The sequence below is a fragment of the Mya arenaria genome, chromosome 4 (assembly GCF_026914265.1).
Source record: "Mya arenaria isolate MELC-2E11 chromosome 4, ASM2691426v1".
Classification (NCBI taxonomy): domain Eukaryota; kingdom Metazoa; phylum Mollusca; class Bivalvia; order Myida; family Myidae; genus Mya; species Mya arenaria.
Window position 1 is genome coordinate 22,978,578 of NC_069125.1, and position 23,644 is coordinate 23,002,221.

General features: G+C 34.3%; 1 protein-coding gene across 8 annotated transcripts in view; it reads left to right on the plus strand.

The window, feature by feature from the left end:
• Positions 1-95: 95 nt before the first annotated feature.
• Positions 96-23,644, plus strand: part of LOC128231667 (uncharacterized) — a 39,074-nt gene continuing 15,525 nt past the window's right edge. The window contains exons 1-16 of one of the 8 annotated variants that reach the window (XM_052944722.1): positions 96-351; positions 1,036-1,261; positions 1,522-1,645; positions 2,039-2,137; positions 2,437-2,556; positions 4,707-4,961; positions 9,038-9,169; positions 10,543-10,572; positions 13,162-13,194; positions 15,975-16,069; positions 17,117-17,198; positions 17,472-17,561; positions 18,688-18,814; positions 20,144-20,223; positions 22,186-22,290; positions 23,134-23,260. In XM_052944722.1, coding sequence (XP_052800682.1) covers positions 1,089-1,261; positions 1,522-1,645; positions 2,039-2,137; positions 2,437-2,556; positions 4,707-4,961; positions 9,038-9,169; positions 10,543-10,572; positions 13,162-13,194; positions 15,975-16,069; positions 17,117-17,198; positions 17,472-17,561; positions 18,688-18,814; positions 20,144-20,223; positions 22,186-22,290; positions 23,134-23,260 — 1,672 coding nt within the window. In that variant the 5' untranslated portion in view covers positions 96-351; positions 1,036-1,088. The other 7 variants (XM_052944726.1, XM_052944724.1, XM_052944723.1 and 4 more) reach the window with 7 other exon arrangements.

The following is a 23,644-nucleotide window of genomic DNA, read 5'->3' on the forward strand; positions in this document are numbered from 1 at the left end:
GCAATTGTCATTGGTTGCATTAGACTGTCTATATGGTAATGCTAAGTTGATTGGTCAGTTCGATGCAGTCGGCGTACTTCGCAATAACACCCAAATGCTGAAATTCGGACAGTGCAAAATAATACTTTTGCACCAAATCATAACCCTTGCTTATGGAAATGCTGCACAATACTATGTTTTTGACTATTGAGTTATTAAATGAAATCGCATAGTACTTAATGCGTACAAAATCCGTAAAAGTTACTTTGTTATTGCAGAGTGACCTCCCTTGCATTTGATGTTCATTTGCATAAAGTTGTTTACAAATGGCGACCAAGAAACAGAAATTACATGGAACCTAACAGCCTAATGGTTAGAAATTGCCGTCATTGTTTGGATATCAATAATTTAAAGCATGTTCGGGAAATAAACTTTAACGTGTTACAATTATGTTTACTATGATTTCAATAAAAGTATGTAACTTGTTTAATCAGTTAATAATTTGCTAGAAGAAATTGGCTGTTGCATTGGTACATTTTAAGCTCATCTAAGTGTCTGTCTTGAAATACAAGTATATTATAAAGTACAACACCAACATGTGCAGTTGGTTTATGATATTTTAATGAAACAAATGGATAAATACCCATTTATTGCTGAGTTCTTTTATAATCAGTCTTACAAAGCCAATATTTATTTTGTAATCAGGGTTTTACGTAGAAAATGCCGAGTACTGCATGCTTCTCATTAAGCTTGAATTAGGCCTCATGGATTGCCTCCTTTCGTGCCTCAATTTGGAGCCAGCTTCATGATGACACAAATTTAATAATAAACAATCATACCACATTGACCCCTAGTTTGTGCAACTAGAAGTATATTATTTCAATTAATACCATTGTAATGAGAAAAGTCTGTCAAAACTGCCAGACCCTGCTTTCCAACCAGTACACTGAGTGTCTTCAACCTACTTATGTGCACTTGTATTATTGTTCAGTTAAACACAAGTGTGTTGCTTTTAAAACATGTTGTTTTAACATGCAGTAGGAATTATTTTTCCAGATTCATATGGTCTGTCTATAACTGCATAACTAGGAATCAAAGATAAGATCAGGATGTCTATGAGGACTAAAATCAACGGCTTTACAGCCTGGGTGAATCTTCGCCTCACACCATATAACCAGCTGCTTAACAATGTGCTCATGGATCTTCTGAACGGAACACATATGAAGTATTTTGTGGAAAGTTTTACTGGCAGAAATCTGAAAAGACTTGAAAACATGGATGGGTAACTACCATTATATGTACAATATTGATTATATTTACTGCTTTACATGTAAGTTAAAGATTTCTATTTTGTTAAAGTTTATTCTTTGCGGCAATTAGTGAACATTTCAGGATCTGAAATTGATCATGGCTATCAAGTTCAGAGCTTGTAAATATATCTACTCAGAATTCTAGGTGATATTTCAAAATGCATCTATGTGTGTAAATGGATAGCTTTATAAGTTGAGTTTCTTAACCCAGATGACTCTTTCTATTTGCCAGCTTGACAGAACAGCAAAAGCAGACAAGAGTTGACTGGGTGGTTGAAGAGTTAAAGAAATGCCGAGTAATTCCTGATGATGTACACATAGATACTAGATTGTTTGCGATGAGAAGTGCAGACCATGTAATGATATAACTCCTATCTTCGTTTTAATTTATTTTGATATACTTTCTATGGTCATTGTTAACATTGATTTGCATTTACCTGTAAGAAAAAGGGTAGATTTAATTCATGTAGCAAAAATGTTTCTCTTCAATTTACTGTCAACATAATGTTATTGTATATTTTATACAATACATGTACCACAATTTCCATTCGCATTGCACATAAAATATAAACCATACTAACATGTATGCCCCTTTTTCAATAAATGCTTCATCCAAACAATTCAATTATTAATGGGCTTAATAGCACAAAATTCAGCCTGTGACCAAACTTGTATTACATTTAATTTATTTTCTGAACATAACTTGCTGACTGTTCATACTCTATGGATATTTCATGTGTTATTTACAGGTGTTTGATCTTCTGTGGCGACTGATTAGCCATGACATCTGGTTCTTGTGGGAGCGTGCAGAGTATCTGCAAGTAGAGGACAACGATGTGCTTACACAGGTGACAGTTTTTTATTTAGATGGGAAGGCCAAATTATTAATGTAAATGTTTTTATGATCACCTGTCTTAATTCATTACAGTACTTACTTACGCTGTGACAGAAAAGAAATATCAGTATGTTTTGCCATATTTTATCATATATTGATGAATTAAACACCTTCATTGTACTTTATGAAACTTTCATAAGACACTTGGGCATAGATTATATGTGTACCTGATTAATAGTTGTTTATGCAGTATTTTTTAACTTTAAATTTTCATTTCATAACCAATAGTATGCATGTCTATAATTGAATCAGGTGCCATTTCGATGGACACCAGAGCCTCCACCCAGGAAGAAGAAGAAAAAGGAGAAACCAAAACAGTCCCTGTTGTCTGGTTTTGGGTCCTCAGGGATGGACAATAAAAGTCAAGATGATGTATGTACATAATATTTATTGCATATTTACAAGAGTATACTACAGTAACTAAAAATTTAATATAGATAAAAGATTTATTTACAGAATATCCAGAAGGCCTTTGTCCATGTGGACAAATAAATTAGTGTCAACCGATAAATCAATGCATATATTATACAAATTAAACAATATACAAGCAATTTTGAATATATAAATGTACCTTATCATCTTAAAAACAAAACATTTACACTAAATCTGCGATCATTTACAGTATAACTGTGATCGTTCGAGGACACTGCGGCGCGGGCTTAAACCTTGTGTGATCAGATGTTTCAAATGACCCAAGTTCCAATTTTTGTCCGTTATTAAATATCTTACAATGTAAAAGTATTTTTAAATTTTGAAGTCGTGATACCGGTTGTTTATTTAGGCACCGTTTATGCATTGCGTTGTGTCCTTATGTTATGATCTTGATTGAGACAGGCACATGGTTATTTGTGTCTGAAAGAATTTATTCCATCCTTTCGGCTTATTGGCAGGCAATCTCAGTCTCAATGAGTGACCAAAAGAGTCTCTTAATGTCTTATGTCCAAATTTAAACTAATGATCTATCACAGATGACAGAAACAGAGACAGAAGATGATGACTTTGTAAGTGGTACCCAGACTCTTATTGAGTGTTCACTTTCAATTCTTTGTTTATAATGATGACCCCACACAATATATGACTGTTAATAAATTGTCACTTTCAGATTGATTTCAACATGTTGCTCCTTTTCACACAATTATATGATTACCTGTACTCAAAATGTTGCTTAACATAATTATATACCCAGTTTTGTTTTTAACAAAATGTTGTATTATTGACATTCTATATCTATAACATTTTACACAATGGATAACCTTTGCTGCTAAAGGATTCTGGGAATTTAATTATAGTACAGTGATATTTACATCAATTTAATGAGTGTTTTAAGCTGTGACCACTGTGGTCCAATATGATATATGTTGTATAATATATGGTTACCGTATCAAGTTCTTGAAATTGCCAATGAGTTTCCAGATGAAAGGAGAAGTGCAATATTTGATGTTTGCGCAATCATTCATGTGAGCATTCCAGTGCATCATGTATTAATATATGATAGATGATTTAAGGCTTGGTTTGTCTTCTCAAGATCTATTTAATTACTTTTTATTAAACCGTTTGTTTCAATAGTGATGTATATTGAAGAAATTCAATACATTTAAGTGAAAAATGATAGTTACTTAAACAAATATGTTAACACTGTAGACTGTTAAGTTCACTGAATTTGTCATTTATTGATTTCACCATTATGTAGTTTAAGACACTTTGTCAAAATGTATTGCTTTGACTGATTAGTCCTGTAAATGGAGTCATTGCTTTGCAGACAAAATAATAATTATATTCAATTAGGTTACCCACTGGCCTAATTGCTTCAAAATAATAAAAGCATAACAGTTACAGTTGTATTAGTTAATCTTCACAGACATTGTATTATTGGCATTACTGAAAAAGAAATGTATATGTTTTAGTGTAGTCCTACTTCAGCTTGATGACATTATTTGTGAATTAAAGCCTTTTTTCAGGTAGTCTATATGCATTTATGCTATGAAAAAATGCCTCTTGCAGAAAATTCATGCCCAATCAATGGTACTTTATTTTTACCTGTAAATATGGAGATTCTATGTCCGACACAGTCTTGAGTTTGACAGCCTTATTGTCTTTAAACTCTAGCATGATTCTACAACCTACAATCAGATTTCATCACAATCAGGCTGAAATAAATAGTATAAATACAACCAATCAAGCTAAATTTATTAAGTATAATATTAATTTTAAGAGCTAGAAGTCATACTTTAGCACTGTAGCGTGTCTTACTTTTGAAGAAAATAGTTTCAGGTGTCATATCCTTGGTGTCATTGTCATCTGTGACCGCACTGTCACCTTTACCTTGGTCATAACTCGAAAAACTTTCAAAACATGTATTCAAATGAAACTTGTTACACATGTCGCAAAAGACAATTCATACATGTATAGCAAGGCTGGTAACTCTGGATTTAATGATTGTCAAGTTTTGCCCCTTTCATCCATAACAGACATGGTTGGTGTTTGCCCCATAATGCTCTTGTTATTTCATGATTATTCTACAGGTTCAGAGCATGAATTCACGAACATGCACGTGGACTGCAACCCCTGACCTTGCAAACACATCTCAAGCTGAGGACAGTGTATTAGGGGATTTTAGCCCCCGATTTTTTGATGACTCTTATCTTGGATCACATCCTGAGAATAGTTTTGACTTGGATAAAAGTGTGCAAGCTAATGAAAATAATGATACTGGAATTTGTATCGATGATGATGGGTCCGATTCAGAAAATGATTATGATTCTGATATATCTTATGAGGTACTCACAAGGTATCTATGTGTTGAGGGTTTTAAGTTTTCATGTGACTAATATTTGATGTCAAAAGACCTGAATAACCTTGTTTTATTGAATTTTGATATAATTGTGTTTATTTAAAAATCTGGACCTGTGTGGCAAATTTACCAATTTTTGCTTCAATTGTGATGTTTTAAACTAGTTTTAAGCTAACATGCTGTGTTTTCTTTGTTTTACAGATTGATGTTAGATTTAGGTGTTTAATTAATTAGTAGTAATTATGTGAACTTGTTTATATAGTGCAACATTTACATAAGGCAAGAGTCTATCTTGTCAAGCCTGCTTGTGATGAGCTCAACATAGTTGTCGCAATGGCGGTTCAGTGTATGAGGGTGTGTACCTCCATCCATCTGTCTGTCCAATGATGGTTTGTCCTGATTGTTACTTGGCCATGCATTGGGGTGATTTTAAAGTAGCTTGTCACAGATTTTCACCATGAGAAGGTAGCATGTTGCATGCAAGACCAATGTCTGTAGGTCAAAGGTCAAGGTCACACTGAAAGGTCATTTTTTCAAAATCAAATGTTTTTAACTTTCTCAAAAACGCCCAAAAATATATTGTTTAGAATGTCAGAATTATACATGCACATTTTTTTTATTTTTTTGGTATATATCAATGTATTTTTTTTGCGTCAACATCTTTGGCTCAATTTGACAGTTGCTTTGGTACACCTCTGATATAATCATCCAAAATTTCTATTACAGGCGTGTAGCAATTATGGTAATTGTAATTATTCTATACATGACAATATCAGTAAGCAGTTGTTTATTTGATACATTTTCACATTCAAGCATAAATTCCACTGTTTTGATATATGGGAAGACTGGGTAAGATTCAGAACACAGTTGTGATGGGTTCACCTCAGTTGGAATGTTTAACATACATGCATGTGTCACCGTTTTGCCCAGATTGGTGTTAGCATGATTCATGAACACTGTAAATGTTTTGGTTTTGGGTCCCAGTTGCAAAGAATCACATATTGCATGATTTTTTGAAGGGTAACGTCTAAAAAATTGTAATGTGTTATAATAATATCCAAGACCTTAATTTGTAATCTAGATTATGTTATTCCCAGAAACTTGTTGTATTTGGATTGTTATCATTGAAAATGTATACTGATGTTTTGTTGACAACAGGCCATCAAACTAGAGATTGATAGAAAGTCAAACATGTCAGATAATAGAAGTCCAGGAGGCTGGAGAATCCCTAAATCTGGAAAGAAACAAAGATGCATCAGAAAGCATTCAGCAAAACAAGACAAAACTAAATCAGAAGATAAGAGACTAGGGACACCAGAAAACTATCAATCAAGCAAGATTAGAAGAAGCATTTGGACACCTTCATATGCTAAGAAGAATTTGAACAAAAATGCTAGAAAAATGGATACTAAGGCACTGAAAGATACAGAAAGTATGGATTACTTTACTACAAAAGAGAATGACAGTAATGAATTTGATAATGAAGCGAAATTCAATGCTGTTGAGAAACTAGAAGAACAGAAAGAGGCAAAGTGTTTTGCTATTTCTAGTGCTAATGTTTCTGCACAGAACTCCGATGATTATATTAAGAAAGAAAAAGAACAAAGTAAACTGGTGGACAAAACTTTAGAGCAAAAAGAAGCACAGTATGGTGCTAGTGCTACAGTCGAATTAGAGAACTTTGATGATGATATTGAGCTAGAAGCAGAAGAAACAAGTAAACCAATGGTCAGTATTTATATCATTCCTCTTAAAGGTGATGATGATGAAGAAGAAAATGAAGTTAGTCCTACAAGTTTCCAAGGAAGAGCATCTCCATGGCCATTTCCTGATAATGATAATGAAATAAAAGAAGTGTTCAACAAGAAAAGTGGTCCAAGTGAACACTTAGTTGCTAAAGTAGAAGGTGTGGTTTGTAAAAATGATGTACATTCTGGTGATTTGGGTGTAGGACATATCAGAAGAATGTCTGATTCTGAAAAGACCTTGCTGGAAATAAATGGTGATGATAAAGTATTACAAGAAACAAACAATGCTGTCGATAGGATTAATGATTGGAATTTTCCAAGGTCTGTTAAAATGAATTCTTCCAAAAATGTTCCTAATGGAGTTTCAAATGGGGAATCAAAAGAAAAAGATGAAAGAGAAAGGAATAATACGTTTGAAAACAAATGTATCATTAGTAAAGCCTTTAATGCGTCATATCGGAAGAAACACCCAATGTCAACACCAATTGCTAGAGTAGCATCATCTAAATCAGAAAGTCCCATTAAAAGAAGGGGTTCAGCTGCAAGTGATCTTTCAACAAGAAGTGATGGAACAAAAACATTCAGACCAAAATATAAAGCTAAATCTAGAAATCAGATTGAGAAAAAGATTAAGCCGCTTCAAAGTCGACTAAGATCTGCCAGCTGTCCAGCTTTAAATTTTGAAAAAGAAGTAATTGTAGAGTTGAAAATTGTTTTCTATTTATTTATATTTTGGGTTTGATTTCTATTTATTTAAAAATCAATTATTGGGATTTTCTGTTGCATTTTTATCATGGGTTTATACCATAGTGTTAGACTGTATGTTTACACTTTTTGATATACTGTGAAATCATAAATATATTACCCTAAATTACAGATCAAGTAATAATTGAGTAATAATTGACATGGGTATCTGCATTAATTGACATATTGTCCCATTGAAGTGTCATAAGCTGCATGATGTAGATGATATATAGCATGAGATCACTGTATGGAGAATTTGCAGACGATTTAGAATCACATTTTTGATATTTTTTACCTTGTTGTTTTTTCGAAAAACCACAAAATTTTAAGCCTACAAATATAAATGATTTCACAGTAACTCTTTGGTGATACTTTAAAGAAGTAGAGAATTTTTGTCAAGCCCGCTTGCAGTGAGTTCAACATAGTCACTTCAACGGCGTATGGTGTATGTTTATCAGTTCATTCATGAGTGCATGCGTCTGTCTGGTTGTGGCTTGTTAGGCTGTACATTGGCCATGTATGGGGGGATTTTAAATAGTACAAGTGGTCACAATGAAAAGACACTTAGTCACATATGAGACCCATGTGTGTATTCAAAGGTCAAGGTCAAACTCAAGGGTCAATGGTCAAAGTCCTTTGTATTTTGGCTGGTTCGGGCTGTAACTTTGAAATGCATTGGGGGACTTCAAAATAACTAGGCACAATGTCTAACTTAAAAGACAGCATATGTTGCGTGCAAGACCCATGTCTGCAGGTCAAAGGCTCGACATTATTGTCATTTAGCATCCAAACATCTAGTATTTACATGCATGTTTAATAGATTGTGATTTACCTTTTTAGCACAATATGTTTTATGGTATGGTATTTAGATGTGTTTGGTTTGAAGTTCAGAAGTTATTTCCATTGTTAATACTAACAACTGTTTCATTGCTGTGGGATTTTTTTTTTTCAATTGTAATTGATTAAGTTTATAAAAAAAATCCTGTTGCATTCACAATTTGTGATTAATAATTTAAGCGATTTTGTCAATGTGCTGGTCATTTTTCATACATAAAAATTAAACTTAGCATGCCTTTTATATCAAAAGGTAATAACTAGTTTTGAATGAGTGGTAAAATTCGGTGTTAAAATCAAAGCACATGAAAGAAATGTGCCAGATGTTAAATTGTTGGTTTGGGTGTTGCATTTTGCACTCCTTTCAAATTTACAGAGTTAATATTTAAAGTATATGTTCTTGTTATATTTATGAATAACATGGTACATTATTTTTGCAAGTATTTTTTCTTCCTAACATTTCTAGATTTCTTAATGATATTTGTGGTGCTATATTCTCATCTTTCAAGGACGTTAAGCTATCGGTATGATGTGATGTAAGATCAAATATTATGATCATGACATATAAACATTATTTTTAAGAAATACTTAATTATTATAACAAATGTACAATATCATTACCACCTCAGGTATGTTCATGTGTAGTTCATTATATTCTTGATTATTTGAAGCTATTACGAAATTCTTGCAAATTTTCTATTTCTGTTGTTGTCATGATTTTGATTTATCACCTCAGGATGATGACGAAAAATGGATCCGGTTCCCCAATGCAGAATATATGAAGGGCTTTAAGAAGAAGAAAGGGGATCCGGAGGATTATCCACCACCAGAGGAGTGTATTCTGGAAATGGTCAACTACCAGTTGAAGGTAGGTCCAAAAACATTACATGAAAGGAAAAAAGTCATGGATTTGTCATAGCTTTATTGACAGTGGTGTTGTGTTTATACACAAACTTTAACTTTGGCCATATGTAACAAATGTTCCTAGACATTCACATGAAACTTAGGACACATGTTACTCATGACAATGCGCACATGTTTATAACTAACTTTCACAAGAGTTGAGCTATGCCCCTTTATTGCCCTTAAAATACAGGTGAACATTGGCAAACACTTGCAGTGCTCTTGTTAAGTATTAGATTTTTACTTCTTTTATACAGTAAGCTCTAAATACAACCAACTCCTCGGGACCTTTCACATGTTTGCTATAGCCTGAGTTTCTAACATATGTAAACGGAGGTCAAATGTTCAATTATTGAAATCACATTTCATGGCATTATTTTGTTTTCAAATAAAATTTGTGGTATTTAACTTTGCTATTACAGTTCTTCTTTTTCTATTTATTTACCTTTGCATTTTTACCTCCTTTTTAAGGAACAGTTACTGCGCTATCACTTATTCAATATCAGTATGCATCTTGAGTAGGTTTCAATGACCGCTGTTATATAAATGCCCTTCAAACATCAATTAATCAATGAGTGTTTGTTAAAGCATAGAGCATATTTTCTCACCTCTGAAAGTATAACTATACAGTAGGATGTCATTGTTTGGTGCACGAATGTTCAAACAATGACATTATTATCGCCAATATTTTAACAAAATGATTCATGTAAGTTTTCGATGTAGCAAAGTATGTCAATAAATAATAAAACCAACCTTAAGTCTTTCCAAGAAATTTCCAATACAAGACCACACTCTCCCTTTAAATTGTGCCAACGAGAGTGATTAATATAATGTTGTAATAACTTGTTTCACAATCAGTGTAAAATAAATATGGTTAAACTAAACTAAGTCTTTCTGGCCAAGTTTCTCCGCAATTGTATCACAAAATTGTTGTCATAATGTACCATTGTCTTTATTCAATACTTAATTTGGCTATGTAGTTCCGTAAAATAATAAAACAACAAAATTACAAAATATTTTTCCCTTTATTTCTGGTAAGAAAACAGTTTGTTATAAACTTTAACTTCTATGCCCATAGATAGCCTGATAGCAAGAGTTCAGTTACATCCAGAGTACTTAATATTTTTTTACATAGAATAAAGATGGATGAAAATCTGGCCAAAAATATTTGTGTTCATTATATCCGGAGTTTCGTGTTATCCGGTGTCTTTATAATTTGTGTCGTTATATCCAGAATTTACTGTAACAATTTGTCAAGGTCACAACACACAAAGGACATTGGATTCTTGTACTATTAATAAACAAATCATGTTGTAAATATATACCCATAAATTACAGAAACTGTACAAATCTGAAAGTCATTCACAGGTAAGGTATTGTATAGTGGACCATCAGGGTATATCATATTCTTTGTATCCAGGGAAAGATTTTTCTTTGCATGTCATTCCCACCCAACGCTGAAAAAATGAATAATGTAGGACCATCTTTGATAATAGAAGCGGCCAGAGTTTTTGTAGGCTTTAAAAGGCATTTCTGTCATGAGTGTTGTAAAGAATTGTAATGGAGGTTTCTGGTTTGATATTTTATCTGAAATACTTGTTAGGCCAGGAACACCACTCAATCTACGTTATTGTACATTCATTGTATGGTTTTATGGTATATTGCTTTTAATTGTCCAAATTTATTTACAAGTTATTTTTATGCTATTTTATTATAGCCTTAGGCTTATTATGGGTACCATTTATGTTTTGGATATAAACTAGTTTGGTGATGGTTTATGCTGGGTTATATATTTACATGTAGATAGAGGAAGCTAACAGGGCAGGGTCTTATATCATGTTATATCTATTTTGAATAACTGTGATTGGTTATTATGCCCCCGAAGGTGGGCATATTAAAATCGCACCATCCGTCCGTCTGTCCGTCCTTCCGTGTGTCCGGCTCAATAACTCGTGTCCGGGCTGTAACTTTCCCTTGTATGGACAGATTTTAAAATAACTTGCCACATGTGTTCGGCATACCAAGACAACATGTCGGGTGCAAGAACCGTGTCCCTACCTCTAAGGTCAAGAACACTTAGGTGTTTATTCACAATGGAATGCTGCATATAAGGACATAGAGTATAGGTTGTCGTGTCCGGGCTGTAACTTTCCCTTGTATAGACAGATTTTAAAATAACTTGCCACATGTGTTTGGCATACCAAGACAAAGTGTCGCAAGCAAGGACCGTGTCCCTACCTCTTAGGTCAAGGTCACACTTAGGTGTTTATTCACAAAGGAATGCTGCATATAAGGACATAGAGTATAGGTTGTCGTGTCCGGGCTGTAACTTTCCCTTGTATGGACAGATTTTAAAATAACTTGTCACATGTGTTCGGCATACCAAGACGTCGTGTCGCGAGCAAGAACCGTGTCCCTACCTCTTAGGTCAAGGTCACACTTAGGTGTTTATTCACAATGGAATGCTGCATATAAGGACATAGAGTATAGGTTGTCGTGTCCGGGCTGTAACTTTCCCTTGTATTGACAGATTTTAAAATAACTTGCCACATGTGTTCGGCATACCAAGACGACGTGTCGCGCGCAAGAACCGTGTCCCTATCTCTAAGGTCAAGGTCACACTTAGGTGTTTATTCACAATGGAATGCTGCATATAAGGACATAGAGTATAGGTTGTCGTGTCCGGGCTGTAACTTTCCCTTGTATGGACAGATTTTAAAATAACTTGCCACATGTGTTCGGCATACCAAGACGACGTGTCGCGCGCAAGAACCGTGTCCCTACCTCTTAGGTCAAGGTCACACTTAGGTGTTTATTCACAATTGAATACTGCATATAAGGACATAGAGTATAGGTTGTCGTGTCCGGGCTGTAACTTTCCCTTGTATTGACAAATTTTAAAATAACTTGCCACATGTGTTCGGCATACCAAGACGACGTGTCGCGTGCAAGACCCGTGTCCCTACCTCTAAGGTCAAGGTCACACTTAGGTGTTTATTCACAATGGCATGCTGCATATAAGGACATAGAGTATAGGTTGTCGTGTCCGGACTGTAACTTTCCCTCGTATGGACAGATTTTAAAAAAACTTGCCACATGTGTTCGGCATACCAAGACGACGTGTCACGTGCAACACCCATGTCCCTACTTCTAAGGTGAAAGATGCACTTAGTGTTTATTCACAATGGAATGTTGAATATAAGGACATAAGAATGTAGGTTGTCAAGTATGGGTGGTATTTTTTTATGTTCAGAGGCAATTTAAAATAACTTGCCATATGGTTTTGTTTGATCTTTAACTTTTCATGTACTGACATTGTTCATAGGTCAATGTCACATTCCGGGGCATTTGTCACATACTGTGACAGCTCTTGTTAATATTATCATTAAATATAATACAAAATAATGATATTTTATATTATTTAAGGATATCACTGAACAATTTGGAATTATATTTAATCTTGAATTATTTTATTGTTAGGAGAAGAGTGAAGTTGAGCAAGACAGTAGAGCAAGGAAAAACAATACCGTAGTATATATGTGAATATGGTGAAAAAAAATAACATGAAGTTTAAAATTGTTGTAGCAATAATTGTCAAAAGTTCTTAAAGATAGCAATTGACATCTTATGAGGCACAGTATTTGGTCAAAATTTCATTTGTTTCCTCTACAGAACTGTTTTCCCCAGACAACATCATATAAGCAACTGCTATGTATGATAAATTTATAAATATTATTGAAGTGTGCAATGGGTTCTAAATGAGTTTATAGTCATTTTTATAATATAATTATGAATAATAAGATTTATGAAAAAAAAAATGCTTTAGTGCCAAAATATGACTCATGTATAATAGCTGATAGTCTGCATGATAGATGAAGCTGAGTTGCATATTCATTTGCTGTCAATGTATGTTGTGTTATTATCATAGGTTTTGAAAATATAACTTTCTCCTTTCAGACAACCCGAGATGGCAAAGGCCTGTTCTGCTATGTGAGTAGAAGTGTACATGTATATGTACAACTCCAGCATAATTATCAAACTCATTATAATAACCATCGTATCCCTGTAACATAAATGCAGCCTTTGATGAAACTTGGGCAAAGTGCTTTATTTGACTTGATGTGAGCTATTGAGTGCTATCAACAGACCCTCTTATGCAACGTTATGTTAGCAGAGGGCTCCACCTAGGTCTATTGTGATTCAGGTCTTGTTGCTTAGGTAAGGAGCGCTCTTACAAACCTCTATGTGGAACTATGTGGTACTCTCTGCCTTCATAACCTCAGCCCTGTTTAGTTTAATTTAAACATATTTATTATGCAGAAAAACAACAATACAGCATTTGTTACAAACATATAAAATAAAGGATTGGAACGGTAGAATAAACTAATAAAGTTCCTTTCCTTGAATGGTTATTTGCAATAGTATTAAATACAGGTTTTACTAAATAAAGGATTAATATGATAGCTCTCAGAGTAGTAAGATGATTTTAGATAGAACGGTGGTAAAATTTCAAATTTAAAGGAATTTAATATCAGATAATGAAAAAAAAAATGCAAAAGAAGATAATGATAAGCTATGTTGAGATAGGAGAAGGAAAGAAGGAAGGCAGAGTAAAAGTCATAGGATGGATTTAAACTGGAGTCGATTAATCAAATCTTTTTGTTAAGTGAATATATTGGTGGACTGCATCAAACAGTTTGAAATTCTGTTCTTCAGTCAGAGTGTCAGCACCATTCAATAGTGAACGAAGAGTTACTTCAGTCAGTGCTTCCACTGAGTCGATCAGAGAAAGTCTATGATCGGAGTAGAGTGGACATAAAAGAAGAAAATGATATGTTGTTTCTTGGCGTCCGCAAATACAGAGTAGAGAAGATACGATGTTTTTCGCATAAAGGTGATGGTTTAATGAGTTGCATTCCGTTCGTAAACGAGTATGTAGGACTTGAAGCTTACGCTTCCCATAATAGAATAACTTGCTAGATTTAGAAGTAACTGACTTGAGATACTCTTTGAAACCAGACACGGTATCTAAAGAAGATGCCTCAGCTGGAAGACTATTCCAGGAAGAGATAGCCGAAGGAAGGAAAGAGTTCATATACAATGATGTGCGAGTTCTAGGAATGGAGATTTTAGATGAATTTCTGAGAGATCTTGTTTATACTTGCCCTACTGTTGGGGGGACCAAGTTTGAAAGATAATCAGGAGTGAACCCATTTTTCATTTTAAAGAAAAGGAGAAGTTTGTGCTTTTCGCGCCTAGTTTGTAAACTTTCCCAGCCAGTTTCAACTTCGAGAAGACGTAAGGAAACCAAACGTGTACAACCAGTTACAATTCTGGCACACTCGGTCTGGATTTTATCTAATTCATTCTTTTCATGTTGGGTGCAATTACTCCAAATAACGTCTGCATAATCAAGGATTGGTCTGACAAAAGATAAATAAATAACTTCTAAAGATCGCCTGTCTAATTGAAATCTTAGCCGTTTCATCATGTTGATCCGAGCCCAAGCTTTATCTTTAATACAATCAATATGAACATGCCAACTACAATCTTCAGATATATGTATTCCGAGATGTTTATGGGATTCAACAGAGGGTATCACTGTATCAAACATTTGCAAAGGAGGATGAAGGGGCTTTAATCTTTTTTTGGTTAGCACCATAGATTCGGATTTAGATGGATTAAATTTCACAAGCCACTTGTCAGCCCAATGAGACAACTTGTTGATATCGGACTGTAGTTGATCAGCTGCAACTTTGGGTGTTTCGACTATGACAAATAGACTAGTATCATCAGCAAATAAATTGATGTTAGAATTGACATCATTTACAATATCATTAATGTATATAAGAAACAAAAGGGGGCCTAAAATAGAGCCTTGGGGTACACCAGCCTTAATCTCAGAAAATGATGAAGAGGCTCCTGGAATAACCACTCTTTGTCGACGATATTCCAAGTAATTTGAGAACCAAGAAAGAAGTGAACCACATATGCCTGCATGTTCGAGTTTGTACAAAAGGCCACGGTGCCAAACCTTGTCAAAGGCTTTACTTATATCAAAGAAAACAACTCTTATTTCAAGACCTTCGTCAAGGGCATGGCAGAACTTATTATAGATATATGTTAGTTGATTAACGGTAGAGTCACCGGGCATGAAACCGGATTGAAAACATGTAAAGAAGTGAGTATCACGGAGAAAGTTAAAGACATGTTTAAATATAATCCGTTCAAAGACCTTTTCCATAGTTTTTAGGAGTGATATTGGACGATAATTTGATGGGTCTGAAGGATCACCCTTTTTGAAAATTGCACAAACATTTGAACACTTCCAACTTGACGGCATCAGCCCTGTTTTAACCCTTCTTTGTATAGAATGTAATTTTATCCTTAAAAACATACTTGTATTATAAGAAAAATGCATGGCTTAACGAGAAAACTAATACTGTGTTATTTTAGTCTTTATTTTGAACATTTAATATATGATGTAGTTTTGAATGAGAAATAGATTTAGATCAATATAATGTAATTATCCTACATTTCTGAATAGTTTTAAGTATTTTTGCAGGTATGTAACATTTGCATGTTTACTAAATTATTTTTTTACATCAAGTATCATATACATGTAAGTACTTGTTTCCATTCTTTAATAATGCATTGACAACAAATCTGTACATATAGTATGTTCCTAAAAATCTGTTCCCGAAGAAATGCATGAAACTGTGTAGTAGTTGTTTGACCTTAAAGTCTTGTATATGTTTGTAACCATTTAGAGTATAGATGACTTCGTAGACAGCCGCGTGTTGTGTGCTCTAGTCAACTCGTTTGTGCCAAACACTTTCACAGCTGACCTTTTACTCAACGACAGGTAAGTTGGTTGCCCTATTTATACTCTTAGAGGTACTTTGGTTCCTGTGTTGAACACCCTTGGCTTAAAAAAGTCATATAATTCTGTTGGCTTTATATTTTCAAAGAAAAAGGCTGATGATTTGTTATAGCCTTGTTGATGTTGTACATGAATTATAATAATGTATTTAATAGGGATGGCAACGAGTACCCGAGTACTCGAGTACTCGATCGAACGTCCGGAAATGGAAATTTAAAAGTTTTCTTTTATCCATGTACAAATGCGGTCTCTTCTTTAAGCTGTTTTATTCCAAATTGTGACTAATTCTGCGAATAGGATGTGAACTGTGGGGTTTTAAAGCTAGAGAAAGTTTGAATGTGAATGCAATAGGTGTATGTTCTTAAATGAAAGGACTCCAAAGAAATGCTGTTCCACTGAGTGATTGGGGGCTTTTATAAAATATTGTTTTAAACATCTTAAAATGCCAAACTCTTGGCACATGAGAATTGTTTATAACTATCATTGACAAGCGAATGCAACTGTTAATTGGGCTATGGAGGTAAAACAGCTGATTAAAGAAAATGGATTCGGATATATTTGGAATAACCAGCAGGTAGCATACCAAATTACTACATCAGCTATTTCACACAATGTCACAGAGATCAATATGTGCATTTAAGGAGGGAAACCATTGGACAGTCCCTGAAACTTAAATTTTGCAAATATATTAAATCTGCATATGAGCAAAATCATACCTTGATATCTTGGCAATACAGAAATGTTGACACTGTTATGTACAATTAAGATCCATGAGCTTGAAATAAACAACAATCAGAAAATTGAATGGAAACTGGCATCAGCTTTAAGTGCTATTGTTTTATTTCAACCCAAAGTATCATACAATCCTCTTTCAGATGTTAAATTTAAAAAAAGTGAAGTAAACATGAAGTTGTAGTTACAATTATGTAAGTAATAACAGAGTTAGAAATTAAATTGATGGTTTAATATTGAGCTGTGTAATGCACATATCAAATGTGGACATTTCGTGTCATCACTATATCACTGTAGGTGGACGATACACTTGGCCTTGAAAACAGCGGAGAAAATGTTCTATGCAGAGACCCCTTTTGATGCTGAAGACTTGGTGGAAGTAAGTTTTGTTTTCTTGATTTCTTGATTTTGTAAACAATATTCTAAATTTTGAATCTCCTGTCAGGTACAAGTAAGTCAATTCTTTTGAAATAATGATTGTAAGTTTTTATTATCTAAAGTTACTTTGTGCAAAATAATAGTCTTTTGAGCTTAGTAATGTTTGACAACTTTGTATGCCTTAATTTCCAGCAGTTCCACTTCTCATGGCAGGATATTTGATGGTCAGATTAGTGTTGTCTTTTCATCAATAAGAGGTTTGTATATATTTCAGGCTGAACCAATAGCAGTATGTGCATATTTTGCATTTTTCCTGATGGTGGCATACAGATATCGACAGACAACAGCTGTAGTTGAACGTGTGGTATGTGGGGTGTATTTTGTTTTAAAAAACACAGTTTTCATGAGTGCAGACAAACCGTTTTCTAAACGAAACTTTGAAACAAACATGGTCATTTTTTTTAAATAACCAAGTTACACTACATCAGAATTGTCTAGCATTAGGCTGCCTTCAGAAAATGGTATATTGGCATCACTTGGTCTTTAATAAATAAATCGATCCATATGTCATACATGCCATATTTTCTGGAGACCATTCAGGGGGATTTGTTCAAAAGGCTGAAAATTCAGGGGGATTTTGGTTGTATTCAGGGGGATTTTTTTAGCAGGTCTAAGTTGGCGAAATTTTTAAGTATTTTTAGACGCAAGTATGAAAAAATGTATTCACATATAGTTTGCTTTGAAAACTTCTTAACTTTTTCATTATACAGAATTATTTTATGTCATGATTTATCATATTTTTATGATACACTGTCATGTCATACTGTAATGCACTTGCAGAACAAAATAAGTCATTGGAAAAATATGTTTTCGAGACAATTAAATTAAATTTACCTTCCTCCAAAGTGTTTAAAAAAAATTGTGCTTAATTCTATCAGCTTTGATGACTTTCAGACAATAAGAGAATAGAATAAATGTTATTAGTTTCTTCCTTCCAAAAGAGTAATATTTCTTTGCCTTAATTACTACAAATTAATTGATCACTTGTTGTAAAAGTTTCCTTTTGGAGAGTTTCACTCACATACTGTGGTTTCACTTTGTCATTATTGCCTGATGTAAAATTTAAAAAAAAAAATATTTTTTTTTAAATTCCGGGGGATTTTTATCTCCCGCGGGAGACCGGGGGATGGATCGAAATTCTGGGGGATTTTTCCCCCCGCCGGGGGATATGGCATGTATGATATGTACCATCACAGAGAAAAGCATAATTACAATATTATTAAGACTTACTAGTATCAAAAATGACTTAAAGTTAATAAACATTTTTATCAAACATTTTTATCAAACTTCTTTTTTATAGTCTATAATGTTTACATTCAGTATTTTTGGACATCATCAACATGTAAGTAAGGTGAATGATGAGCTAAAGGTTGCAAATATGAGGCAACCAACTATCTTATTTATTTTCATTCCTGTGAACTGTATTATAGGACTTTATCAACATGTTGATACGAGAAGTGAACTTGGAGCTGGAAAAGTTCCCAGCGGTTATCGCCCACATGGGCGAACTACAACAACGAAAAGACCTCAAGTCACAGCTTGATAAACATAGACAGGGTTAGTGTGAATTGAATTTAGTTGTAACCTCTCACTCATCTGTTTTTCTAAGAAGATATCCTCATAGCCTTAGGGTTTTGGCATAGTTTTCAGCGCAAAAACTTTAACCATGTCCATGACTAGACATCAGTGTTTCAAATATTCTTATATTCTTTAACACTTGTAACTTGTCCTGTACACTAAAGTCTTGTAACCCACATTCCATGTACTTGTTACATGAGTCCTGTAGACTTGTAACTTGTCCCTGAACTTTTCATCCGCTTACCGTACACTTGTAACCCAAGTTCGGTACACTTGTAACCCGAGTCCTGTACACTTGCAACCTGCCCCGTACACTTGTAACCCATATTCCGTACACTTGTAACCTGAGTGGTGTACACTTGTAAACTGTCCAGAACACTTGTAACTTGTCCCGTGCAATTGTAACCCACATTCCGTACACTTGTAACCTGTCCTGTACACTTGTAACCCACATTTCGTACACTTAAAACCTGAGTCCCTTACACTTGAAACCTGAGTCCCTTACACTTAAAACCTGAGTCGTTTACACTTGTAACCTGAGTCCTGTACACTTGTAACTCACATTTCTTACACTTAAAACCTGAGTCCCTTACACTTGAAACCTGAGTCCTGTACACTTGTAACCTGTCCGGTACACTTGTAATTTGAGTCCTGTACACTTGTAACCTGAGTCCTGTACACTTGTAACCCGAGTCCTGTACACTTGTTACCTGTCCCGTACACTTGTAACCTGAGTCCTGTACACTTGTAACCTGAGTCTTGTACACTTGTTACCTATCCCATACACTTGAAACCTGAGTCCCATACACTTGTAACCTGAGTCCTGTACACTAGTTACCTGAGTCCGGTAAACTTGTAACCTGAGTCCCGTACACTTGTAACCTGTCCTGTACACTTGAAACATGAGTCCCATACACTTGTAATCTGTCCCATACACTTGTAACCTGTCCTGTACACTTGAAACATGAGTTCTGTACACTTGAAACATGAGTCCTGTACACTTGTAACCTGTCCCATACACTGTCTTGTAATCCGAGTCCGGTTCACTTGTAACCTGAGTCCTGTTCACTTGTAACCTGTCCCATACATTTGTAACCCGTACACTAGTCACCTGAGTCTGGTACACTTGTAACCTGTGACAAAATGCATGCATGTTGCAAGGCAGATTATTTTGGCTTCAATGTCAGTTAAAAACTAAATTGTATTGTATAACAACAGTTTTAATAATGGATAGTGTTTTATGAATAATGGGCCAAACAAAATTACAAAACTGACTTACATCACTTAAGTCTTCTCTTTTATTTTCAGCTGTTGAAAAGCTACATAAAAAGTTTGATATTGAGTTTTGCAGAAAGTGGGTTCAACATGTGGAGCATGTGCAAAATGAGGTTGGTGAACTCAAATTTTCCTTTCCAGCATGCAACGCTAGAATGCATAAATAAAACTCTCGTCTGTTAGAATTTGAAAGTTGTTCATGGTTTTGTGACAGTGATGTCCACCTCTCAGCTAAAAAAGGTCATAGATTCTTGGCCTCTCGAAAAAGACACAGTACTGGATTCTACTCAGGATACAAGAATCTTTAATTAAAGTCGGGTATGTGATAACAAGAAACATTAGCTCAATGAGCTATTTTCCGACATGAATAACAAACATACATAACATATCAAATAAAAATAACAATGAGCTTGTGACCTGGAAATAAAAGTATATATGTTAAAATGAACACATATTGGAGCATGCATACAGATACAAATAGGAAAATAGGATTAGAGCATTGAGAACAGTGATAACACCAACAAGTTTTACCGGCTGTACGGCCAGTCCACACGCGCACGTATAACTGAAAGAGTAATCATATACATTGAAGTAGCAAAATTGTAAGTAGCAAAATATACAAGGGAATAGCAGCTTTGTACATCGATGTGTAGTTTGTAAAAAAACAACAAAAAAAACTTATAATTAATCTAGCATGATAGGAAAAATACTTTGAAAGTATTGCTTAGAGGAGGTATGATATGTATCATGTTATTTTGATATTACACCTATCACTGTAAAAGAATGTTAATTGAAAAAGTTGAGTCGTAACACCTAAACAAAATACTTGCAGAAAGAAAAACACAAGTAGTTGTATGTGTTGACAGATGTTATATAAATTTGAACAATCATAATTAGATATAAGCCCATGTAATTTAATTTAATAAGTTGTTATTTTAGTCAAAGAAATCCACTGAAATTCTTTCTGGTATTTGAATCCCATATCTTGTCCAGTGGGTGTAAGCCATCCCACTGAAAACAAAACTCCTTTTCCGTTAAGACAAAGGATAAAAGATATTCAGTGCAACATCTTATAGTTCTCAATTTGTTCTATTTTTTAAATCAAAAAGGTATTATTTACACATTGAACATTTACAAGAGGGACCTGTCCAGGTTCATTTTTAAAGCTCTGTATTGAATCTTTTCCAATTTTTCTGTGTTGGTCTTGCTACAAAAATGCCAAACGACAGGACTGTAGTTGAAATTGGATCTGATAAAAAAATAAAGATAATAAGCTTAGTATTGGTTGTCAACAATTTGCTTAGTCTTTGAAGAATATTCAATTGCTTAGCAGCTTTTTTGCACATTTTAGAAATCTGGGCATCAAAATTTAACAAACTATCTACCTCAACACCTAAAAGTTTCACTTGCTCTTCACAAACAATGGTGTGATTAAGTATATTGAATTGTTTGATTAAGTATATTGAATTGTTTTATTTCTTTTAATAACAGACCTTGAGCCAACTGAAATTTGTCAGGGTTAGCCTGTATTTGATTGGAAGTAAACCAGTTTATCAAAATGTTACTTTCTTCTTCAATAGTGGTCTTAACAACATCAGGATTTTTATCATACACAGAGAGTATTGTCATCTGCATAATTATACAAAGCTGCATTATTAATAAAGTAGAAGATGTCATTTAGGAAGATGTTGAAAACTAAAGTCCCACTCACTGGTAATTTGACCAAGTTTGACACGTTGCTTTCTGTTTGTAAGATAGCTGTGCATAAGTTTACATGCTTGGGCTGAGAGGCCGTATGCATTAAGCTTATCTAAGATGAGATCATGGGGCAGGCAGTTGAATGCTTTTCAGAGGTTCATTAGAACTGCGCCTACATATTTGTTCTCATCAAGGGCCTTTTTCCAGTCTTCCACCAGCCTTAACAGGGTAGTTTGACATCCAAATGTTGTTCTGAATGCTGCCAGGAAAAGATGAAAAATGTTATCAAAATGACTAATCAGTTCCTCAATGATTCATATAATGTTTCAAGCATAACTGTATCATGAATGAAACACAACATAACTAAATCTTTTTAGTTACGGCGAGATATTCGTGAAAAGATGCGTCATCGGTTTGAAGTGGTGGAGGTCCCAAGAAATATAACGATAAATGACTTCTGTGTGGCAGCAGTCATTAATCTAGTAAGTTGGTAATGTAATATTTTAATACAAAAACTATGTATTGCTTTAATTTTGAAATTTATTTATTTTGGCCAATTTTATGAGGTTTATTATTTGCAATGCTATTTTTATATTTATCTTTGAGGAAACAGGGGTATATTGCATTGCACATATCATCGATCAGTAAACTAAACCATGTCAGACTGATAACTAGAGAACGCTGCGGCCTAAGTATGGAGGTTGGTAATGACCATTAAATGAACCTCTATTGATTTTGATGTCAGTAGGTTAAAGGTCACAATCACTGTGGGCCTTCAGTCCTTGAACTTGGTTGGAGGTTAGTCATGACCTGAAGGTGACTGTTAATTTCAGATGGCATTTGTAAAATAATTGTTGAAATCTTTTGACTGTGTCATAAAATAACACATCTTTTTATCCGATCTTCATGAAACTTGGTCAGAATATTTGCCAGCATTGTATTTAAATGTTAATATGGGTCATCTGTGGTCAAACACTAGGTCACTTGATTAAATCTTAAGACAAAAATTATGTTAATGTTTCTTATTCCTTTCATAAATTCATCAGTGTTCATCTATTCTTCAAGAAACTCATTCAGAATATCTCTTAGCAAGATGTTTATAACCATTGTGATGATGGGTCATCTCAGGTCAAAACTAGGCCACTAGGTCAAATCATGAAGTAATTAGAGTGGGCATACAATTGACTTTAAGCAATGGTAGATCAAATATATTGCTTGGTTTGCGACATGATTGATTTCCAAAAAGTCTGAAAACTCAAGTTTGCATTTTTACTCTGTGTGTAAGTGGCAATGGGTTTCATGTTTTTTTTTCTTTTTTTCTATAGAGTTTGACCAATGGGAGTGGGTTTTACTACTCATCTACCAAAGAAAATGTGAGTGAAGGAAAAAGAATCGTTTTGCGGAGGAAAGAAACAGGAGAATACATTGAAGACTTTACAAACAGATCAAAAGGTAGAATTTACTAACTTTCACAAGAATCACATATACTTCATGACCCATCGTTGGCAACCACCGTACTTTTTTCCGTTACACTTCATACATACCGTGGGACAATTGACTGACAAAATCTCGTTTTAATGAATATGCATAAGGCAGGTGAGACAACTCTTCATGCAATGAATTTGCATGTTACACTCAAATATTATTCTATAATTTCATAGTGTCAGAAGCCTCCGTGGCTGCATGGTCTTGACTACAGCCAAATATTATTGTACTGAGAAGGCGGACCCAGTTCAACTCTGGCAATCGGAAGACTATTTTTCAACTGTAAAGCATCTGGGACTTTGCAGAACAAATGAAACTGCCTTATTAATTATTCATGATTACGTGATTTTC